General features: G+C 53.5%; 1 protein-coding gene and 2 non-coding genes across 3 annotated transcripts; all 3 read left to right on the forward strand.

The window, feature by feature from the left end:
* The first annotated feature begins 3862 nt into the window (after positions 1-3862).
* Positions 3863-3941, forward strand: MIR9332 (microRNA mir-9332). The gene is given in 1 exon segment (NR_129152.2): positions 3863-3941. It is a non-coding gene; the product is annotated as a microRNA mir-9332 (primary transcript).
* Positions 3942-9120: 5179 nt separating this feature from the next.
* MIR9331 (microRNA mir-9331) lies at positions 9121-9211 on the forward strand. Its single transcript, NR_129151.2, has one exon. It is a non-coding gene; the product is annotated as a microRNA mir-9331 (primary transcript).
* Positions 9127-10550, forward strand: LOC129150860 (histone H1.10). The gene has a single exon (XM_054723812.1). It carries the CDS (start codon positions 9523-9525, stop codon positions 10141-10143), a length of 621 nt encoding a protein of 206 aa, XP_054579787.1. The 5' UTR covers positions 9127-9522; the 3' UTR covers positions 10144-10550.
* The last annotated feature ends 6873 nt before the right edge of the window (positions 10551-17423 follow it).

The raw sequence follows: 17423 nt of genomic DNA on the forward strand, positions 1-17423 counted from the left end.
AGGAGCTCTTTTACCCTGACTCACGCCCGCCAGTTATTTGAGGGCAAGGCGTGGAGAAGCCATTAGCTAGTTTCCAATGCTCCTTCCCTCATTCATCCCTGACCCCTGGTCCAAGCTTTCTGAGCTCCAGCACCAGGCCCTGTACAGCCAACAGGCTGGAGAGCCAGGCAGGAGCCCCAGTTCTGTGCCGCAGGGTGCAGAGGGCAGGGAGGCTTCTGGGGGAGGCAGCGTAAGTCCCCGGTGAGACCCAGGGGAAAGGCAGAGAGCAGGAGTGGAATCTGGTGGGAGTGAAGAATGGGAGATGAAGCTAGCAAAGCGGGCAGAAGCCAGACTATGAAGAGCACATGAAGTCACATGCGTTCAAGCCCCCAAGAAAGACTGAGCAATGGCCCAGAAGAGATGGCAGTGGGGCGCGGGGAGAGCACAGGCAGGAAGACCAGGAGGGGGAGGGGGAGGGGGGGCCAGGTCACTGAGAGTTTGGCAGTGATGGCAGCGCCTGAAGTGGGGTCCAGGGGAGGACACGTGTAAACCGAGCTGGTCGGCCACAAATGGTGAGAGGGATGGAAAACGGATCCTGAGGTGTGGATGCTCGCACCAGGTGGCACGATATGTGGAATCAGGCCCCAGGTCAGGACACAGGCATGGGTAGGAGGAAGAGGGGAGGGTTGCGTGCTCTGAGGGCAGCCTGGTCACAGGTCAAGGGTTAACATTTCTCTTTAACAGAGAAACCTCATTAGTAAGGATCCTGTAGGTATTTCTGGCCAGCAGAAGGAGAGGGGTTGCAGCACTGTGTTAGCACTGTGTGCCATCAAGAGGACTGGCTAAACAAACTCAGCCCACCCAGCGGGCGGACTCTGCAACTATTCAAAAGAACAAGTTACACCCAGGTGAAGTGATGGAGATGCTCAGAGGAAACAAGCAGGATGCAGAAGTGCGCACGTGTATCCCACTGCAAGCAACACGAGAGTGACGGTCACTGATGTGTGCACTTGGGTAGGCCCGGCTGTATGCCCCCCACAAGCTGTGGCCATATCCCGGCCACGGGAGTAAGGACGGTGTTAGGTCTGATCAAATAATTGAATCAATACTCCCTCCCCTGGGAACTGACCTTTAGGCCACGTCACAAGGAACATTCCCTTCCGCTTAGCCCATGCCACTTGCTAAGACCATTATCCTTCCCCTCCAGACCTTCCCAGGATCCATAGCTGCCCAGAGAATTCTCCGCCCAGAAAAAGCCCGCCTAGAGTCCTTTAAAGTCTCTGACTCCCTGCCCCGGGTGCTGGCGCCACTGTGGGGCTCAGCCCATCTGGTGTCCAGATGACCTAATAAATTTATAATCCCTCACACCTTTGGCCTCGTGCGTTCCTCCTTCGGTGGCGACCCTAACAGACGGGGACTTTGTTTTCCTTCTATACCACTCGGATTTTACACTACGAATGACTTTAAGAAAAAACTAAACAGATTTTTTTTTTTTTTTTAAAGAGAGAGAGGAAGGGAGAGAGACAGGTCAATGTGAGAACATCCACTGGTTGCCTCCCACACAAACCCTGGCAGGAATTGAACTCACAACCTGGGTATATGCCCTGACTGGGACTCGAACCGGGGACCTTTTGGTGCACGGGACAACGCTCAACCAACTGAGCCACACCGGCCAGGGCAAAATTAACCAGCTTTTGAAGGCTGTGTGATTCACAGCAGGATGGGGCTCCCACCTTCCCTTCTCTCCTGTGCCACCACAATGCCAGGTCCAGCGCTTTCACAGTTCTTGGAGAACCGACAGAGGGACGTGGCTACATCCTTTCTGGAGATGAAAAACTTCCTGTTTCAGACGACAGGTTCAAATCTCCAATCGTGCACAACTCTTGCAGCGTCTCGGGTCCTTTCTCTAGGTTGGGGAGTCTTCCTTGGCATCATGGTGCTTGGTCCCCGGAATGAAGCCCTCCCTTGAGGTTAAATAACGCAGATGTGTGCGTGTGGGCTGGGGGCAGCTAAAGACTGGGGCCCAGGCCCTCTCCCTGAATGTGATTCCAAGTACAAATAGCACTGATGCTGTGTGAAGTCCTGCCGGGTCTGGTCCCTTTCGTAATGAGTGCTTCTAACCCCGTTCTCTGAGTAACGCCTATGATATGAGAACCCTGTGAGGGGTTCTGGCTTTGCTCGGGCCCTAGGTGTGGGCTGCGGGCAGACGGTGGAGAGTCCGTCGTTCCCCGTGCTTTCCCAGTCCCCCTGCAGAGCTGGGCCCAGCAACTCCTTGAACCCCGACTCCCACCTGGGCAGGAGCAGCCACCAGGCTCCCTCCACCTGGACCTCTGGGAACTCCATTCCATCCCAGCCCCTCCTTTTCCTCAGCAGCAACTCTGATCCTGGCCCTTTGATCTCTGGCCCTTCCACCTCATTCTTCACCCTCTTGCCCCTCAGCTCACCGCCCATTCAGGGCTTCACAATACACATTTGCGCCTTAAGGCAACCTTCCCGTTGTTTATTTCCCTTTGTCTCCCCTTAAATGCGGAAAAGCACTAAGTTCCTACTTGCATTTTAAGTCCAAAATGGGGCACAGCTATCCTCCCTTCCAGCCCAGGCATAGTCTGGAGCCAACCTCTGGATTTAAAACATATTTTGGGGAGACAGACTCTGGCCCTCAGCTGTTACCCTCAGCAGCCTGGCCCAAGCCATCAGGGCCTTCCTTGTCCAGGGCCCTCAGGCAGCAGGGCCTTGGGACCCATTCCCAGGCCTGTGACTCCTGCACCCCTCTCAGCCTCCCCGCCACCTGGGCTCCTGCCCAGGCTTTCAGACACCTTTCCAGCTCGTGTGCATATGATCCTTTCACAGACGACAACACTGAGGCCCAGAGAGACACAGAGCCCACAGCTGTGCAATTCCAGTCCTGAACGTCCCACCACACCCCGCAGACAACGCCCCTCACACCTGGGCCTCCGGCTCTGTCCCGTTCTCCAGCCAGGCTGCCGTCTTCCGGGTCCTTACTTCTCTCGGGGCCATCCATCTCTGTTCAGAAGTCCAGATTCAGACGGTTAAAGCTAAAGGGATCATTCAAACGCCAAACATCCAACTCCTTTTCAGAAACGGGGGAACAGGCTGGGCAGTGTGGGTGGGAGTAGTGGATCACACATGGAATGTGTGGGAGAGCAGCGGTTCAGGCCAAACTAGGGACTTGACTCCCGGTCCACCTTCCTGTTTCCACTGCCCAGGCAAACCTGTCTCTCCTCGGGCTCAGAAAACAGCGAGTGGGCGCTGTGTCAGCCGGGAAAGGTGTGCCCAGGTCGGGGCCTGGCAGGGAGCAAGGCTGACCCAGCTTTGCTCTTCGCTCCCAGGACTCAAGGAAACAGGCAAAATAGGGTCAGATGATGATAAGTGCTATGCAGAAAATAAAGTAGGGTGACGGCAGGGATGCTGGCACAGCCGGCAGGGAGGCTGCTCCGGAGAGGTATTATGGATCGCAATCTGCATGAAAGCAGTGAGCCACTCAGCAAGTGCAAAGGAACTGAAATGGGAACCCCCGGGGATGTGTGAGGAACAAAACGGCCAGCGTGGCCGAGTGCAGATTCCCCCGAAGTTTGATGAGAATTCATCGGAGGCCTTTTAGCAGCGAGAGGCAGTACCCACTGGATTGGGCTTCTGTTAACCACTCCCCCTGCTGCTGCAAGGAGAGGGCTAGAGAAGCCAGAGTGAAGGATGGGGAGGAGAGCACAGTGGCTTGGGAGAAGTGGGTGAATGTGGGGCCAACTGGGGGCCAACCTGATGATGGGTTGGGTGAGCAGGTACCTGGTAGAGGGGAAAAATAAATGAGAGGGGGCGTGCTTCCGGGCTAGAACATTCTGTGAAAGCCGGGGGAGGAGCAGGTTCGCAAGAGAAAATCCGTTGTTTTAGCCGCTGCGCAGAAGAGCTGTGGAGATGGCGGCAGGCAGCCGGATACCAGAGTCTATTGCTGGGAGAGAGACAGAAATCAAGGCTGGGGGCAGAAAGGGAGTGTCCTCACTGTATGGTGTGTGTGGAGCCCCAGGCCTGGACGAGCTCACTCACCTGGGCAGAGAAGAGCGTAAGAACATAAAACAGGCCTCTCCGTTTCTATGTCGTGGCCTTTCCACAATTTATGAGAAGCACCTGGTGATTAAACGCAGAGACTGCTGGCCGGCTCTTAGGATTCCAGCAGCCTCTCTATTCAAACCTGGAGACAGATAAGGGCTGTGCTCCAGGCTGCCCTCTCCCCCCACCCCTACCCCCACCCCTGCTGCTTTAACAGCTCCAGGGTGATTCCCCGCCAGGAGTCTCCAGTTAGTAGAAAGTTCCCTTCTCCCTCCCCTTCAGAAAAGCCTCTTCTATAACTTTGGTTCTAAGCTTGTTTAAAAGGCTTGAAAAAATGCTGATAAACACACCTCCTTGGTACACCTGTGGGCTGCCTCCTGGAAATCACAGAAATCGTGACTTTTCAAAGACAACTCCAGGTATCCGGTCCCAGCTGAACCGCTAATTTAACACAATCCCCGCCCTCCCTTGTCGCCTAGCAACAGCGACAGCAACTGCTTGCTCTTTAAAAGTGCCAACTCTTTCTTCCCCACCCTGTATTGCCTATCAATCAATACTTGGCCCTTTTCTCCCTTGTAAAGTAAAATAAATTTCCTCGCTACATCCCTTCTCTTAGTTGTGAATTCTTTCACAAACCGAGTCACTGGCCCCAAATCTAACAAAGAGAACTCCTCCCCTGAGCTTCCTGGAGTGGCCAGGCCTGCCCACTTCCAGGTGCTCCTTTTTTCATGCTTTGCCATTTTTCATTAGCCATTGAGGCCTTCTCCATGGTTTCCTCAGAAGGGTGGCAGGGAAGTTAGCTGCCTGGGAGTGTAGGGCTGGGATCCTGAAGGCTAGCAGGACCCCAGCCCCAGCCACTAACTACCCCTCCCTCCCGTGGGATAAAACCACGTGGTCCCTGCCAGCTCCCAGAGCCTGGAGTGAGTCTTCCTGAGCCCTGGTCCACAGGCCCGCAGGCGGCCAGCCCACCTTTTGGCGAAAGCACCCCCTCCACTGGCAGGACAAGGGATCTGTCAGGGCTGGGATGGACTCTGAACAGCGTTGGCCTGGACCACACTGCCTGCCTGCCTACTGGGCCGCCAGTGATTCCTTCTCTTCCTCCACTTATGGTCAGGGCTCCAGAATTTTCTCTCTGCCCCACACGGTTCTGGGAGTCTGGCTCATCTGCAGGAAGCCCATCCCATCTCTCCCCAACCCAGGTCAAATCAGATTTTTTTAAAAAGGGAAATCGGAAATGTGGACTGCATTTTTATCTGAAATCGCCTGCTTTTTAAAAATCCTGGAACTAATTTAGTTTTTTAAAAAAACAAAAACACTGGGTGAAATGAGGAGTCCAGCCTGTGGGTCTTGGGAGTGGTGAGCTTGGCCTCTGTGGCTGGAAGCTCACCAGGTTCCTCAGCTTTGCTGAGTCTTCCGCTCTGATGATAGATCCACTTTCTGAGAGGGTGACACTTTGATGGCCCAGCCCTTCCTTCTTGAAACTCCCTCCTCCTCTGCCTCCACGACACCAACTATACCTGGTTTCTTCCTTCCTCTTTGCCCATTCTCCTCTGACTCCAAAGGAGCAGTTTCCGTTTTCTACCATTCCCACGTCCTCCTTTCCCTCCCACCATGCTGCTGCCACCAGCTCCAGATTCACATTTCCAGCGACCTTCTCTCCAGTGATGGCGGCACAAATGTCCATCTGGGAGGCGCCCTTGCTGCCCACACTGGGGTTCCATCAGGGGTGTTCCCCTCTGCTTTCCCTTTGACTTTTCAGAGACCAAAGCTCAAGCCCCTCTCAGCCAGTCACCTGGCCACCTCCTCTCCACCTGGGTTCCTCTGGCCGGCTCTCTTCTGGGTGTCCCTGTCCCCAACCCATCTCCAGGCACTCTGGCCAACCCAGAGAGGGCCGCCATGCACCTCCCCAGCGAGCCCTCTGCTCATTCTTGGAAGGCTCCCCCGCTGGGCAGACACGTGTCTGTGGGGTGGTTGTGGCATCTGCATTTTGCCACTTCTCTCTCATCTCTATGAATCCCGGCCCCCAGACTCCAGCCAGCACACACCCTGCATTTCAGAACTCGAGGTCTTTGCTCAAGCGGTGGGGTCTTTGCAAGACCCTTCCCACTCTCCAGTGCAGCTTCCGGGGCTCAGCTCTGTGTCACTTTCAGAAATCTACGTAGATACCAACTGCAGCTCCAGTCAGACTGCTCCAAAACCGCCCAAGCAAAGGAGGAGAAAACTAGCCCTTGCTGTAGCTCCTGCTGGGGGACACACAGTACACAAGGGTACACCAAGAGTGTCCACCTCAAGTAACTGGGAGGCTGACCTGTTGAACCAATAGGACACCTAGTACACAAAACTACCCTACCAACTTAGGGAAGCAGAGAATATGAGAAGGCAAGGAAACAGATCACAAACCAAAGAAATGGAGGAGAACAAGCGACTGGACATAGAGTTCAAAACCACGGTTATAAGGTTTTTCAAGAATTTCATGGAAAAGGCCGATAAATTCCATGAGGACCAACTAGAAATTAAACATACACTGACTGAGATAAAAAATATTATACAGAGACCCAAAAGCAGACTAGAGGATTGCAAGAATCAACTCAAAGATTTGGAATACAAAGAGGCCAAGGACACTCTTCCAGAGAAGCATGAAGAGAAGAGAATTCAGAAAGTTGAAGATAGTGTAAGAAGCCTCTGGGACAACTTCAAACGAACCAACATCAGAATTATGGGGGTACCAGAAGAAGAGAGAGAGCAAGATGCTGAAAACCTATTTGAAGAAATAATGAACGAAAACTTCCCCCACCTGATGAAAGAAATAGACTTACAAGTCCAGGAAGCACACAGAACCCCAAACAAAAGGAATCCAAAGAGGACCACGCCAAGACACATCATAATTAAAATGCCAAGAGCAAAAGACAAAGAGAGAATCTTACAAGCAGCAAGAGAAAAACAGTTAGTTACCTACAAGGGAGCTCCCATACGATTATCAGCTAATTTCTCAACAGAAACCATGCAGGCCAGACGGGAGTGGCAAGAAATATTCAAAGTGATGAATAGCAAGAACCTACAACCAAGACTACTCTACCCAGCAAAGTTATCATTCAGAATTGAAGGGCAGATAAAGAGCTTCACAGATAAGAAAAAGCTAAAGGAGTTCATCACCACCAAACCAGCATTATATGAAATGCTGAAAGGTATTCTTTAAAAAGAGGAAAAAGAAGAAGATAAAAATTATGAACAACAAATACATATCTATCAACAAGTGAATCTAAAAGTCAAGTGAATTAAAAATCTGAGGAACAGAATAAACTGGTGAACTTAATAGAATCAGGCATAGAATGGGAGTGGATTGATAATTCTCAGGGGGAAAGGGGTGTCTGTGTGGAGAGTATGGGAAGAGACTGGACAAAAATCATACACCTATGGATAAGGACAGCGGGGGGGGGGGGGTGGTAAGGGAAGCGGGGGGGGTAGGAACTGGGTGGTGGGGAGATATGTGGGGAAAAAGGAGAAACAATTGTAATCTGAACAATAAAGATTCATTAAAAAAAAAAAAGAATTTTCTACTTTAGTCTAAGTGCTATAATGCCTATAATAATAGCCCTGCACAGAATTTTAGAAAAAAAAAAAGAAAGAAATCTACGTAGATAGTTCCATTCAGGGGGTCCTCCTTTGTGGGAGAAGGGGTTGGCCTTCTTTGCAGGGACCTGGACTACAATCTATCCTCTCTCCTATAGCATGTACGCACTGCCCTAAGGGGCAGGAGTCCGTTCCTGAACCACCACCACCACCACCACCACCCCCACCACCACCCCCACCACCACCTCCTCCTCCCCCAAAGAACACCGGTTCACCTTTCCCAGCTTCATCCTGGGGCTTATGCACTAGCTCTCTGAGGGCAAATGGGGTCTGTGTAAGCGCCATGAAAGAGATGAGAACCTACAAGAGAGGAGGGGACCATCACGCCCGCTCAGAGGAGCCTGCTGGGGCAGAAGGACCAGAAACGTGCCATGCCCCCACCATTTAAAGACCACGTAGCCTCCAGCTCCCTGCACTCTGGAACCCTAATTCTCTAGCCTGCCATCCACCTCCTCTTCCTCCATGCTTGGCTCCCAGGGGGCTTGTTCTTGTTTGCACCTCTGCAGTGGCCCCTTGGTCCGGGGCCTTAAATCACTAACTCCAAAGGGGGTCAGCTCTCCTCCCCAGTGTCTCCCCGCAGTCTCAGCTTCCCCAAAGTGGAGGCTTCTTTGGATTCAAGACTGTCCCGCGCGCCTCCAATACTGGGTCCAGCAAAGCTCATGTCCACCAGCCTCGGCAGGGGTCTTCGCCCGGTATGCAAGGTCTCTCCAGGACCCACTCTCAGCTTCCCTTCCCAGAAAGGGGGCAGGGGTGTGCTCGGGAGCTAAAAGCAACTAACTACCCCGCGGCCTTACACCCCTCCATTCAGTCCCACCCAGGAGCCCCCATTTGGCTTGGAGGGGGGACAGTGGTAGCTACCCACAAAATGGGTACTTGGAACATCAACAGTGTGTGGGGGGAGGGGGGCAACAAAACGCGCTCAGAGAGGCACAGCCGTCTTCCTGGCTTCCTCCGGTGCTGTGCTCAGGCCCCGCAGGCATAACTAGGCCGCGCGTTGGCGGCTGCAGGCGGGCGGGCGGGCAGAAGCCCCCTCAAAGACGTCCCAGCTACTGCCCCAGCCGGCCACGTGAGGGCGTGCCCTGTGTTAGTTCGGACAAATTAAAGCTGGTCCCGCGAGCAGGCCGGGGGCTCCCTGGACGCGGTCAGGGCGTGGGTGCACGTGGCGCACTCTTGGCTGCCACCCGCCAAGCTCAGGGCCGCGGGGACTCCCCCAGGACCTGCGCTATTCGTCCCCAAACCGGGTGCCCCCCTCCACTCGCGCTCTGCAGCCTAGGGTGCGCCCCTCCGTTCCCCAATGCCGGGGCCTTCCCAGGCACAGGCCGCCTCGTCGCTGCCCCTCGGGCTCGGGTACTGTCCGGGACGCAGGACTGAGCGCGCGCCGAGGCCGGGGAGGTGCGGAGCGGGAAGCCAGCGGCCGAGGAAGGGGCTCCAAAAAGCACAAGTGGGAGCTGGCTCCGGACCAGGCTGTTGTTGTTCTCAACGTGGTCCGCCGCGGAGCCATAAAAGGGAACAGCGGCAGCCTCCCCGGCGGAGCGCAGCGCGCACGCTCAGAGAGCGCTGGCGGCCGCGGTGGTAGCGGCAGCTCCCTCGGGCGGCTTCTCCGCTCCGGCGCGTTCCCAGCTCCGGTTTCCTCCTCCCTCTCCGGCCCAGGCCCGGCCCGGGGCGCCAGCCGGCCCGGCCCCCGCCCCCGCCCTAGCCCTGCCGCCTGGCTCCAGGCCCGGCCGCGGCCGCTCCCGCCTGGAGCCGCCGCGCGCCCCCAGCTCCCCGGCGTCCCCTCAGCCCCTCGCTTTCCTCTTCCCGGCGCGGCCACCCGGCTTCCGCGTCCGGCCCGCCACCAACCCGCTCGCCACTATGTCTGTGGAGCTTGAGGAGGCCCTGCCGCTGACGACCGCCGACGGAGCGGCCAAGAAGGCGGCCAAAGCTAGCGGCTCGGCGGCGCTGTCCCCGTCCAAGAAGAGGAAGAACAAGAAGAAAAACCAGCCGGGCAAGTACAGCCAGCTGGTGGTGGAGACCATTCGCAGGCTGGGCGAGCGCAACGGCTCGTCGCTGGCCAAGATCTACACGGAGGCCAAGAAGGTGCCGTGGTTCGACCAACAGAATGGGCGCACCTACCTGAAGTATTCCATCAAGGCCCTGGTGCAGAACGACACGCTCCTGCAGGTGAAGGGCACCGGCGCCAACGGCTCCTTCAAGCTCAACCGCAAGAAGGTGGAGGGCGGCGGCGAGCGGCGCGGAGGCTCGGCGGCCGCCACCGTCCCGGCCCCCGCCGTGCACAAGGCCAAGAAGGCGGCCCCGGGCGCGGCGGCACCCCGGCGCGCGGACCCGAAGCCCGAGAAGCGCTCGCACAAGAAGGGCGCCGCCTCCAAGAAGCACAAAGGCGGCAAGGCCAAGAAGGCGGCGGCGGCGGCGGCGGGCAAGGTGAAGAAGGCCGCCAAGCCCAGCGTCCCCAAAGTGCCGAAGGGCCGCAAGTGAGCGCGCCGGTCTGCCGGGCGGGCGGGTGTTCGGTTTTTGTATCCCAAGTGTATGTAGTTTTATACGGTTCCCTGGCCCAGGCCTTCGCGCCCGCTGAGCGCAGCGAGGGGCCCAGGGCCCCTCCGTCCCTCCCATCCCCCGCCCATCGTGGTAGTGTGTTGTTTTTTTGTTTATTTGCTTTGGATTTTGAAACGGCCCTGGCGACGCCCCCATTGGCTCTTCGCCCTTGGCAACGGCTGTCGCTATGGTTACCCGCTCGTAGGCGCCACTGGCCGAAGCCACCGTGCCGCCCTCCGTCTCCCCACTCTTCCCGCCTTTCGGTGCGCGACAAACAATCGCGCGGTACTGCGTGGCGCTTCCCTCCATCCCGCCAGCATTTGGGGGCACAATAAATTGTTTAAACCTTTGAGCCGCTCTCATTTTCTTCCGAGTGGAACAGGGATGGGCGCGGTCGGCACTCTTGAGTGGGATGATGGGCACCAGGGGACCGGTATCCTGTGCGCACAGCTCGAAAGATGCTGGAGATGGTCAGGTCCGGGCTAAGGGTCCCTGGGCCTTGAGATGGGGGGAGGGGCGGTGCTTTTTCAGGATTTGCTGGTAAAGGCACCTCGGCTCTTAGAAGGGCACACCAGGTTGGGCTTTTATGGAGGTAAATTATTCTCAGTTCTGGGGGACTTAGTGTTGATGTGATGGTGGAGATGTGGAGGCCCTGGGCTCTGGCTCGCCACCCACATCCCGAGGTGCAGCCTGAGCAAGGCACTGATGGGTCCTGTTTGTTGGCTAATCTGGAGTGCAGACTGGATCGGAGGGTTACTGGGCACACTGGGAAGAATGACCCTTAGCCCGGAGACGCTCTGGTGTCCAGCATATGGATAGTTATCCCTCGAGTTGGGTAGCAGGCAGAGTCGTATTCTGACATGTTTCTATAAAAAGACAATCTTAAAACCAGGGAACGCTCTGGAACAGTGGGTAGTACGTGTACCAGATTGGGCGGGGAGGGGCTGGGGTTAAGGGAGAGAGATGCAGGGGATCTTTAGATCCCTATGTAGACTGTAGATGGTAGGGGGGGAGGGCAATAGATTGGGGGAGGGGAGGGAGGACCACTGAAGAAGGGTCTCTGGCCTGCTAATACCCCTGACCCTGGTGTGTCGCCAGAGTACAAGATGGGGTCCTGACCTGAGTGTGACTTGTGACTGATGGCTGCAGGAAGCACTGTCATTAGGGCAGAGAAGGAAATGTGATGCTAGACTTGGCCGGGGCTAGTTCTGGGGAACTGGGGGCATCCAGGAATCAGGCAGGAGGCCTCAGTTGGAGGCTGGACCAGTAGTGGGCCAGGGCTGACAGCTCCTCTGACCCTGCCAGCCCATGTCCTGGCCATTTGCTGATCAGGAACAACTTCATCTACTTTGCAGTTGAGATTGGGGGCAATGTTCCCCGTGCCCTGCTGAGTCTGTGCTGGTCTTATCCCTTTAGTCCTGGGGATGGTTGCATGGCCCAAAGATAGAACAAATGGGGGTTGAGTCAGTTGTTCACTTTGTCACAATGATTGGGTCAGAAGTAGGTTTTTTACCCCATGGGCTCACTGAAAGTCAATGTTCTCTTCCCCAGAATCACCAAGAATAGGGACATGGGGCTAGAATTGCCAGTGCCCATCTCTGTCAACTCATAGGAAGGGCCTACCTGAAAAAGGAGCCAAGACAGAGAATGTTGGAACCAAAAAATGGAGAGACAGATGCATGAGGATTGGAATGGAGCCTCTGGATCCAGCCATGCCTGAGCCACGAAAAGCAAGCTAGTTTGAACTGAGTTTCTGTCATTTGAGATCTGGTCTCTCCTTTGACTCACTTGACCCTCCCATGATCACATCCTGGTCCTTGTTATTCCTTCAAATTGCTCTTCCCCGAAACCACTCCTCAGTGTCCCACTCTATCCACAGGCCTCTCCTCTCTTTGCAGCTTGCTCACTTAAGAGTCCTTCAGCTGAGCTGCACCTCTGGGTGGATCCCACATCTCTAACATGATCCTAAGTTGAAGAATGAATAGCTGTAATCAGCCCCAGGTGAACACTCGGTGGGTACCAAGCACTCTGAGGAAAGCAGTACAGGTCTCAGCTTAGCCTCACAACAGCCCCAGTGAGAAGGTGTTAAAAAACTCATCTTACTGGTGTGGGTGCTGAGACTGGGAGGTTTATTTTCTGCCGACACCATACTCAGCTCCTGTGGGGAGCTGAGGAGACACACCATTTGCCCACTGTGTCTCTTGGACTTGGCTTCAGGGAGCTTCAGTTCCAGATGAACACTGAAGGCACCTAACACTGCAAGGCCCAGGAGGAGGGCTTCATCGGGGAGGTGACTCCAGTACAGTGAGGAGGCAAAGGACAAGGTATGTAGCAATGGCTCAGGCCGTGGCACCTCAGCATCCACTGATCAGGAGGGGGGTTGAATGGGACCAGGGGGTTGAGAGGGAGGCTGAGGTCAAGCATTCTGGGTCTGGCTCCACTATGGTCTTTTGGTCTAGGGCAAGATTGTCCTCCCCAAGCTTCAGTTTCTTCATCTATTGGTGGAGCCAATAAAGATTTCTTTTACTCAACTGCCAACCAAGGAGGGTCTGAACACACTGCCTCTGGCCAGGGTCTCCAGGTTTTCCATTCTTCATATCTCCCTGGGTGTATTGCTCTTCCTGCTACCTTGCCTCCCTGTGAACATCCTAAGGATAACAATCAGGTCTACCGTCTGGGTCCCTAGTTCCAACTTTCTGGCCCCAGGACAGCCCTACCAGCACTCAAAAGGCCCTTTTCCAGGCTGTGCAGCCTTAGCAATCCACCCAATTGATTCTCATGGACCAACCTAGCTGTCCTTCTACCGTGGCAGGGCTTACTGCTGAGCACATGACCTGTAGCGAAGTCTGAACACTCAGCACAGGGGTACTTGTGTCCCAGGCATCAGATCTGGGATGGCCAGAGACAGCTCATGAGGCCATTTGCACTTTAAAAGACAGTGACACAGAGGTACTGGGAGAACAGACTGCAATCTTATATCAAGGGCCCAGTCCACAGCCATTAATGCAGGACATCATGCTGAGCTGAGGCAAGGATAGAGATCTATCAGACCTGCTCCCTGTTCTGAAGCTCAGCCACATGCAGGAGGAGGACAGATAAACCAGCAACTTCCAGGTAGGGACATTCCAGGCAGTAGTAGCACTTTTTCCCCAGGTATGGAAAAAGCTCCTGAGTTTGGGGAATGATGAAAGCAGTGAGTTGACTGACAGATCATGAGGCAGGAATAGTGAGTAGTGGGACTTCAGGTTCCCGGATCAGTCAGAGTTCAATGGAGAAGCAGGACCAGAAGGGATACACACCTTTATAGTATTTGATGTGCTACCAGGAATTGGCCTGCACACTTGTGGGACTGATTAAGCAATTTCTGTAAGGCTAAACCTCTGTGACTGACGCTGGAACTTGAGGTGCTCAGAAGGGGAAGATCATGAGCGGCTGAAAGCCACTAGCACAAGCTGGAGCCCTAGGATGGACTATGCCTGTGTCCATTATTGCTGCTTCTGACTTTGGTGACGGGATCCTGCAGAAGCTGAGTGAGGCCCTTCTTCATACAGAGCTAACTAACCATGCACACAACTGATTGAGGAGTCAAAAAAAACCCCAAAACCCTGAAGGAGAATCTAGGGGAAATAGGGTAATTGCAGGCCTACGTGCTGCTTCACACTAAGAACTGCTTCAGACGCAGATGAGCAATCAAAATGGTTGCTTCCTTCCAAATCTGGCAAATATATGCCTTAGCCCTCCCTAACAAGAAACAAAGTAAGGGAGTTCTGGGAAATGTAGTTTAGCTGAGACAAGTTGACAAAGCCATCACAGTTCCCCCATTATTAAAATGGATCTGGCCCTAGCCGGTTTGGCTCAGTGGATACAGCATTGGCCTGAAGACTGAAGGGTCCCGGGTTCAATTCCAGTCAAGGGCCATGTACCTAGGTTGCAGGCTCGATTTGTCCCCCGCCCTCCCCTCCCCCGCCCCCCAGCCTTGGTCTGGGGCGCATGTGGGAGGCAATTGATGTGTCTGTTCTCTCTCACATGGATGTTTCTCTTAGTCTATCCCCCTCCTTTCCACTCTCTCTTAAAAAAAAAATTAATGGTCTTCTATGAGGGCCCTTCTGGCTGCTTCACAAGATAAGAAGCCCAGGATAGTGGGGTTCTGAAGACTGAGACAAGGAAGCCACATATAGTGAAAGCCAGAGACCCAGCCTTCTAATCCTGAGGTTATGCACCAAGGAAAACCACCTCTCCATTCAGGATTGTCATTAGGATCCCAGAGCCTTGTGCAATGCACCCTGCACATACGGGCTTCCACAGGCCCCTTTTCTCACCCTCCTCCTCTTGCCTCTCTCAGCTCCTGTCTTTCTTGTGACTGTCTCTATTAGGGGTTAGGAGTGTGGCACTGGGGCCCTGCACTAGCCTGGCTGCCCTTTAAAACATTTTGTGTTGTTCAGCTTGTCCAACCCCTTTCACTGATGCCCCCAGCCCTTCCAAACAGTCCTCTAGTTTCTGCCTCCACTGGGAGTTTTGCCCAAAGAGCCTCCCTGGATTCCCAGACATAAGGGGGTGGAAGGTCCTGGATCCATCTCCACATGAAGGACACCAGCCCAAATGTAGGTTTGGGATCTCCACAACCAGCATTTGTTCCTCTGGGTTCCTGGGAGAGTTCAATTGTGAGCACCCACTCTCCTGATTCAGAGATGGGCAAACCAAGTCTCAGAGCAAAGGACTTGGTCAGTTTTGCATGTACTAGGAACCCTCCCATACAGCTTGAGCCAAGCTCCTTTCCCCAATGAACGAGGCTCCACCTTTCTCATCACTTGCTCCTTTTTCTGGGTGAAGGTAGGGAGGGTGTACAGGCCCAGGAGAGTAGGAGTCCAAGGTTATCCATTACTCTATCTGGTTCCCACCACAAACCTGCCCTCTGAGCTTTCTCAGCAACAAGAAGGATCTTGTCCAAACTCTAAGCTTAAACCCCTCAGACCAGACCCCTTGGATTTGTCCTCAACTTGCCTATGCCAAACTGGTCCTTGGCCAAACCTCTCCCTTGTCTGGGTCTATTCTGCCTTTGTACAAAGCAGGGTTGTGCTTTAGGCACACAGGCTTTGCACCAGGAGATGGATCCAGATGTACTGCAGACAGGAGTGGAGGGCAGACACCTACCTATCAGGACCTGGAGTGCTAGGGAGCTTCTGCCTCCTTTGAGGCTACAGAGCTATATGGGAGGGTTCCTAAATTAGGCCTGGTCACCGCACCCATCGAGTGAGGGGTGAAGAGGGGCTGCCATCTGGGAGCCCAGCACAGGGGGCAGACAGCTATATCCTAGGGCTGTTCCAACTGCCCTAGAAAATGTGGGGCCCAGCCTGACTTGGCTACTCCCAGACAAGGCTGCCTGTTTGTCTCTGACATTTGTTCTTTAAAAAACAAAGGATAGGATTCGATGCACCATTGCTCTAGTAAGCAAGATTATCAGCAAAAGGTGGGGGAATGGGGATTCATGTGCTCATGAAATAGTGAAGATTTGGAGAACAATTTGTCAATACCTAGTAAAGCTGATGATCCAGATGGGAAAAAAAAAATTGCAGAAAGAAATGTCCAAGATACCATTTATGTAAACCTGAAATCACAAAATATGTTCTCAGATACAAAAATGTGCTTTTAACATCCATTTATGTTAAAGTATAAAAACCTACATGAAAAAAAAAAAAAAACAAACTACATGAGCCCTAACTGGTTTGGCTCAGTAGATAGAGCATCGGCCTGCGGACTGAAGGGTCCCAGGTTCAATTCCGGTCAAGGGCATGTACCTTGGTTGCGGGCACATCCCCAGTGGGAGGTGTGCAGGAGGCAGCTGATCGATCAATGTTTCTGACTCTCTATTCCTCTCCCTTCCTCTCTGTAAAAAATCAATAAAATATATTTTTAAAAAAAAAAAAAAAAAAACCTACATGAAAAGAACATGCTCCTGAGGACACATTATTCTTTCAAGCACTACCTTGAAATGAAAAGACCTACCTTGGCAACCAGCTCAGTTGAATAGAGTGTCCTCACCATACACCAAGTTTGCAGGTTTGATTCCCAGTCAGGGCACATACAAGAACTAATGAATGCAACAAATTGATCTTTCTTGCTCTCTCTCTCTCTAAAAAAAAAAAAAAAAAAATTTTAAAGAAAAAACCCTACCAAACTGATTTACAACCCTGACAGTGGGGAGATAGTAATGAAAAATAAGGGAAATTTCATTTTTGTTGCTTACTAAACCTGAGGCAAAAGAGAGGAGAGTCAACTTTCTGGTAAGTTAAAGGCTTGTTTTGTTTTTTTTTTAAGATTTTTAATAGATTTTTGAGAGAAAGGGAGAGGGAGAGAGAGAAACATTGATGTGAGAGAGAAACATCTATCTGCTGCCTCTTGCATGCCCCCTACTGGGGATCAAACCTGCAACACAGGCATGTGCCCCTGACCAGGAATCAAACCAGCAAGCTTTTGGTGTGTGAGACAATGCCCAACCAACTGAGTTACACTGGCCAAGGTTAGTTATGTGTATTTATTTTTTAAATCTCAATAAAACCACCAAAACTCCATGCAGGGCAACTCAAACAAAACTGGAGGCCACAGTAAAGCACTCCTGGTCTCAGTGAAGGGTTTCTGAGTACTCACCACCACTGGCCAATCGTGCCTTCTCAACTGGAATGGTGATCTAAAGACAAATTTAGAGACAAGGTAGAGTGGGTGGAAGTCACCGCAAGGGTTGGAGTCATAGACCACTCTCCCATCACCCCTGCCAGGAGGTGTCAAAACTGCCCTCTATTGGTAGAGCTCTCAATACCTGATTTGCAAGGGGCCTGGGCCCGAGCCCCCCAGAGGTTCCGTGGTGGTGGTGGTGGTGGTGGTGGAGGTGGTGGTGGTGGAGGTGGTGGTCGGGCGGCCCACCTCCAGTCTGCTCAGGGCCTGCTTCCTTTTCATACAGCCGCCGGGACAGCATTGTGCGGGTCCTTGTCTCCTGGATGCCCAAAGAGCCTTGGTGCTTCTGGAGTCATTGGTTCTTCCCTCAGGATCTCTGGGAAGGGCCTCTCCTGGCACACCAGAGCCATAAAGGGGGGCCCACGTGCACATACACCCAAGTGCTTAATAGCCAGGTGTGGCATCTGGTTAATGCTGTGGCTCCTTGCCTAGCACAGGACAGGGCATGTAGTAAGTGCTCACAGTCACCTAACAAATATTGGCAAACCTACCGT

Source organism: Eptesicus fuscus, chromosome 12, assembly GCF_027574615.1.
Source record: "Eptesicus fuscus isolate TK198812 chromosome 12, DD_ASM_mEF_20220401, whole genome shotgun sequence".
Taxonomy (NCBI): Eukaryota; Metazoa; Chordata; class Mammalia; order Chiroptera; family Vespertilionidae; genus Eptesicus; species Eptesicus fuscus.

Coding starts and splice junctions, on each gene's coding strand:
- LOC129150860 (XM_054723812.1), top strand. CDS start 9,523: ATGTCTGTGGAGCTTGAGGAGGCCCTGCCGCTGACGACCGCCGACGGA.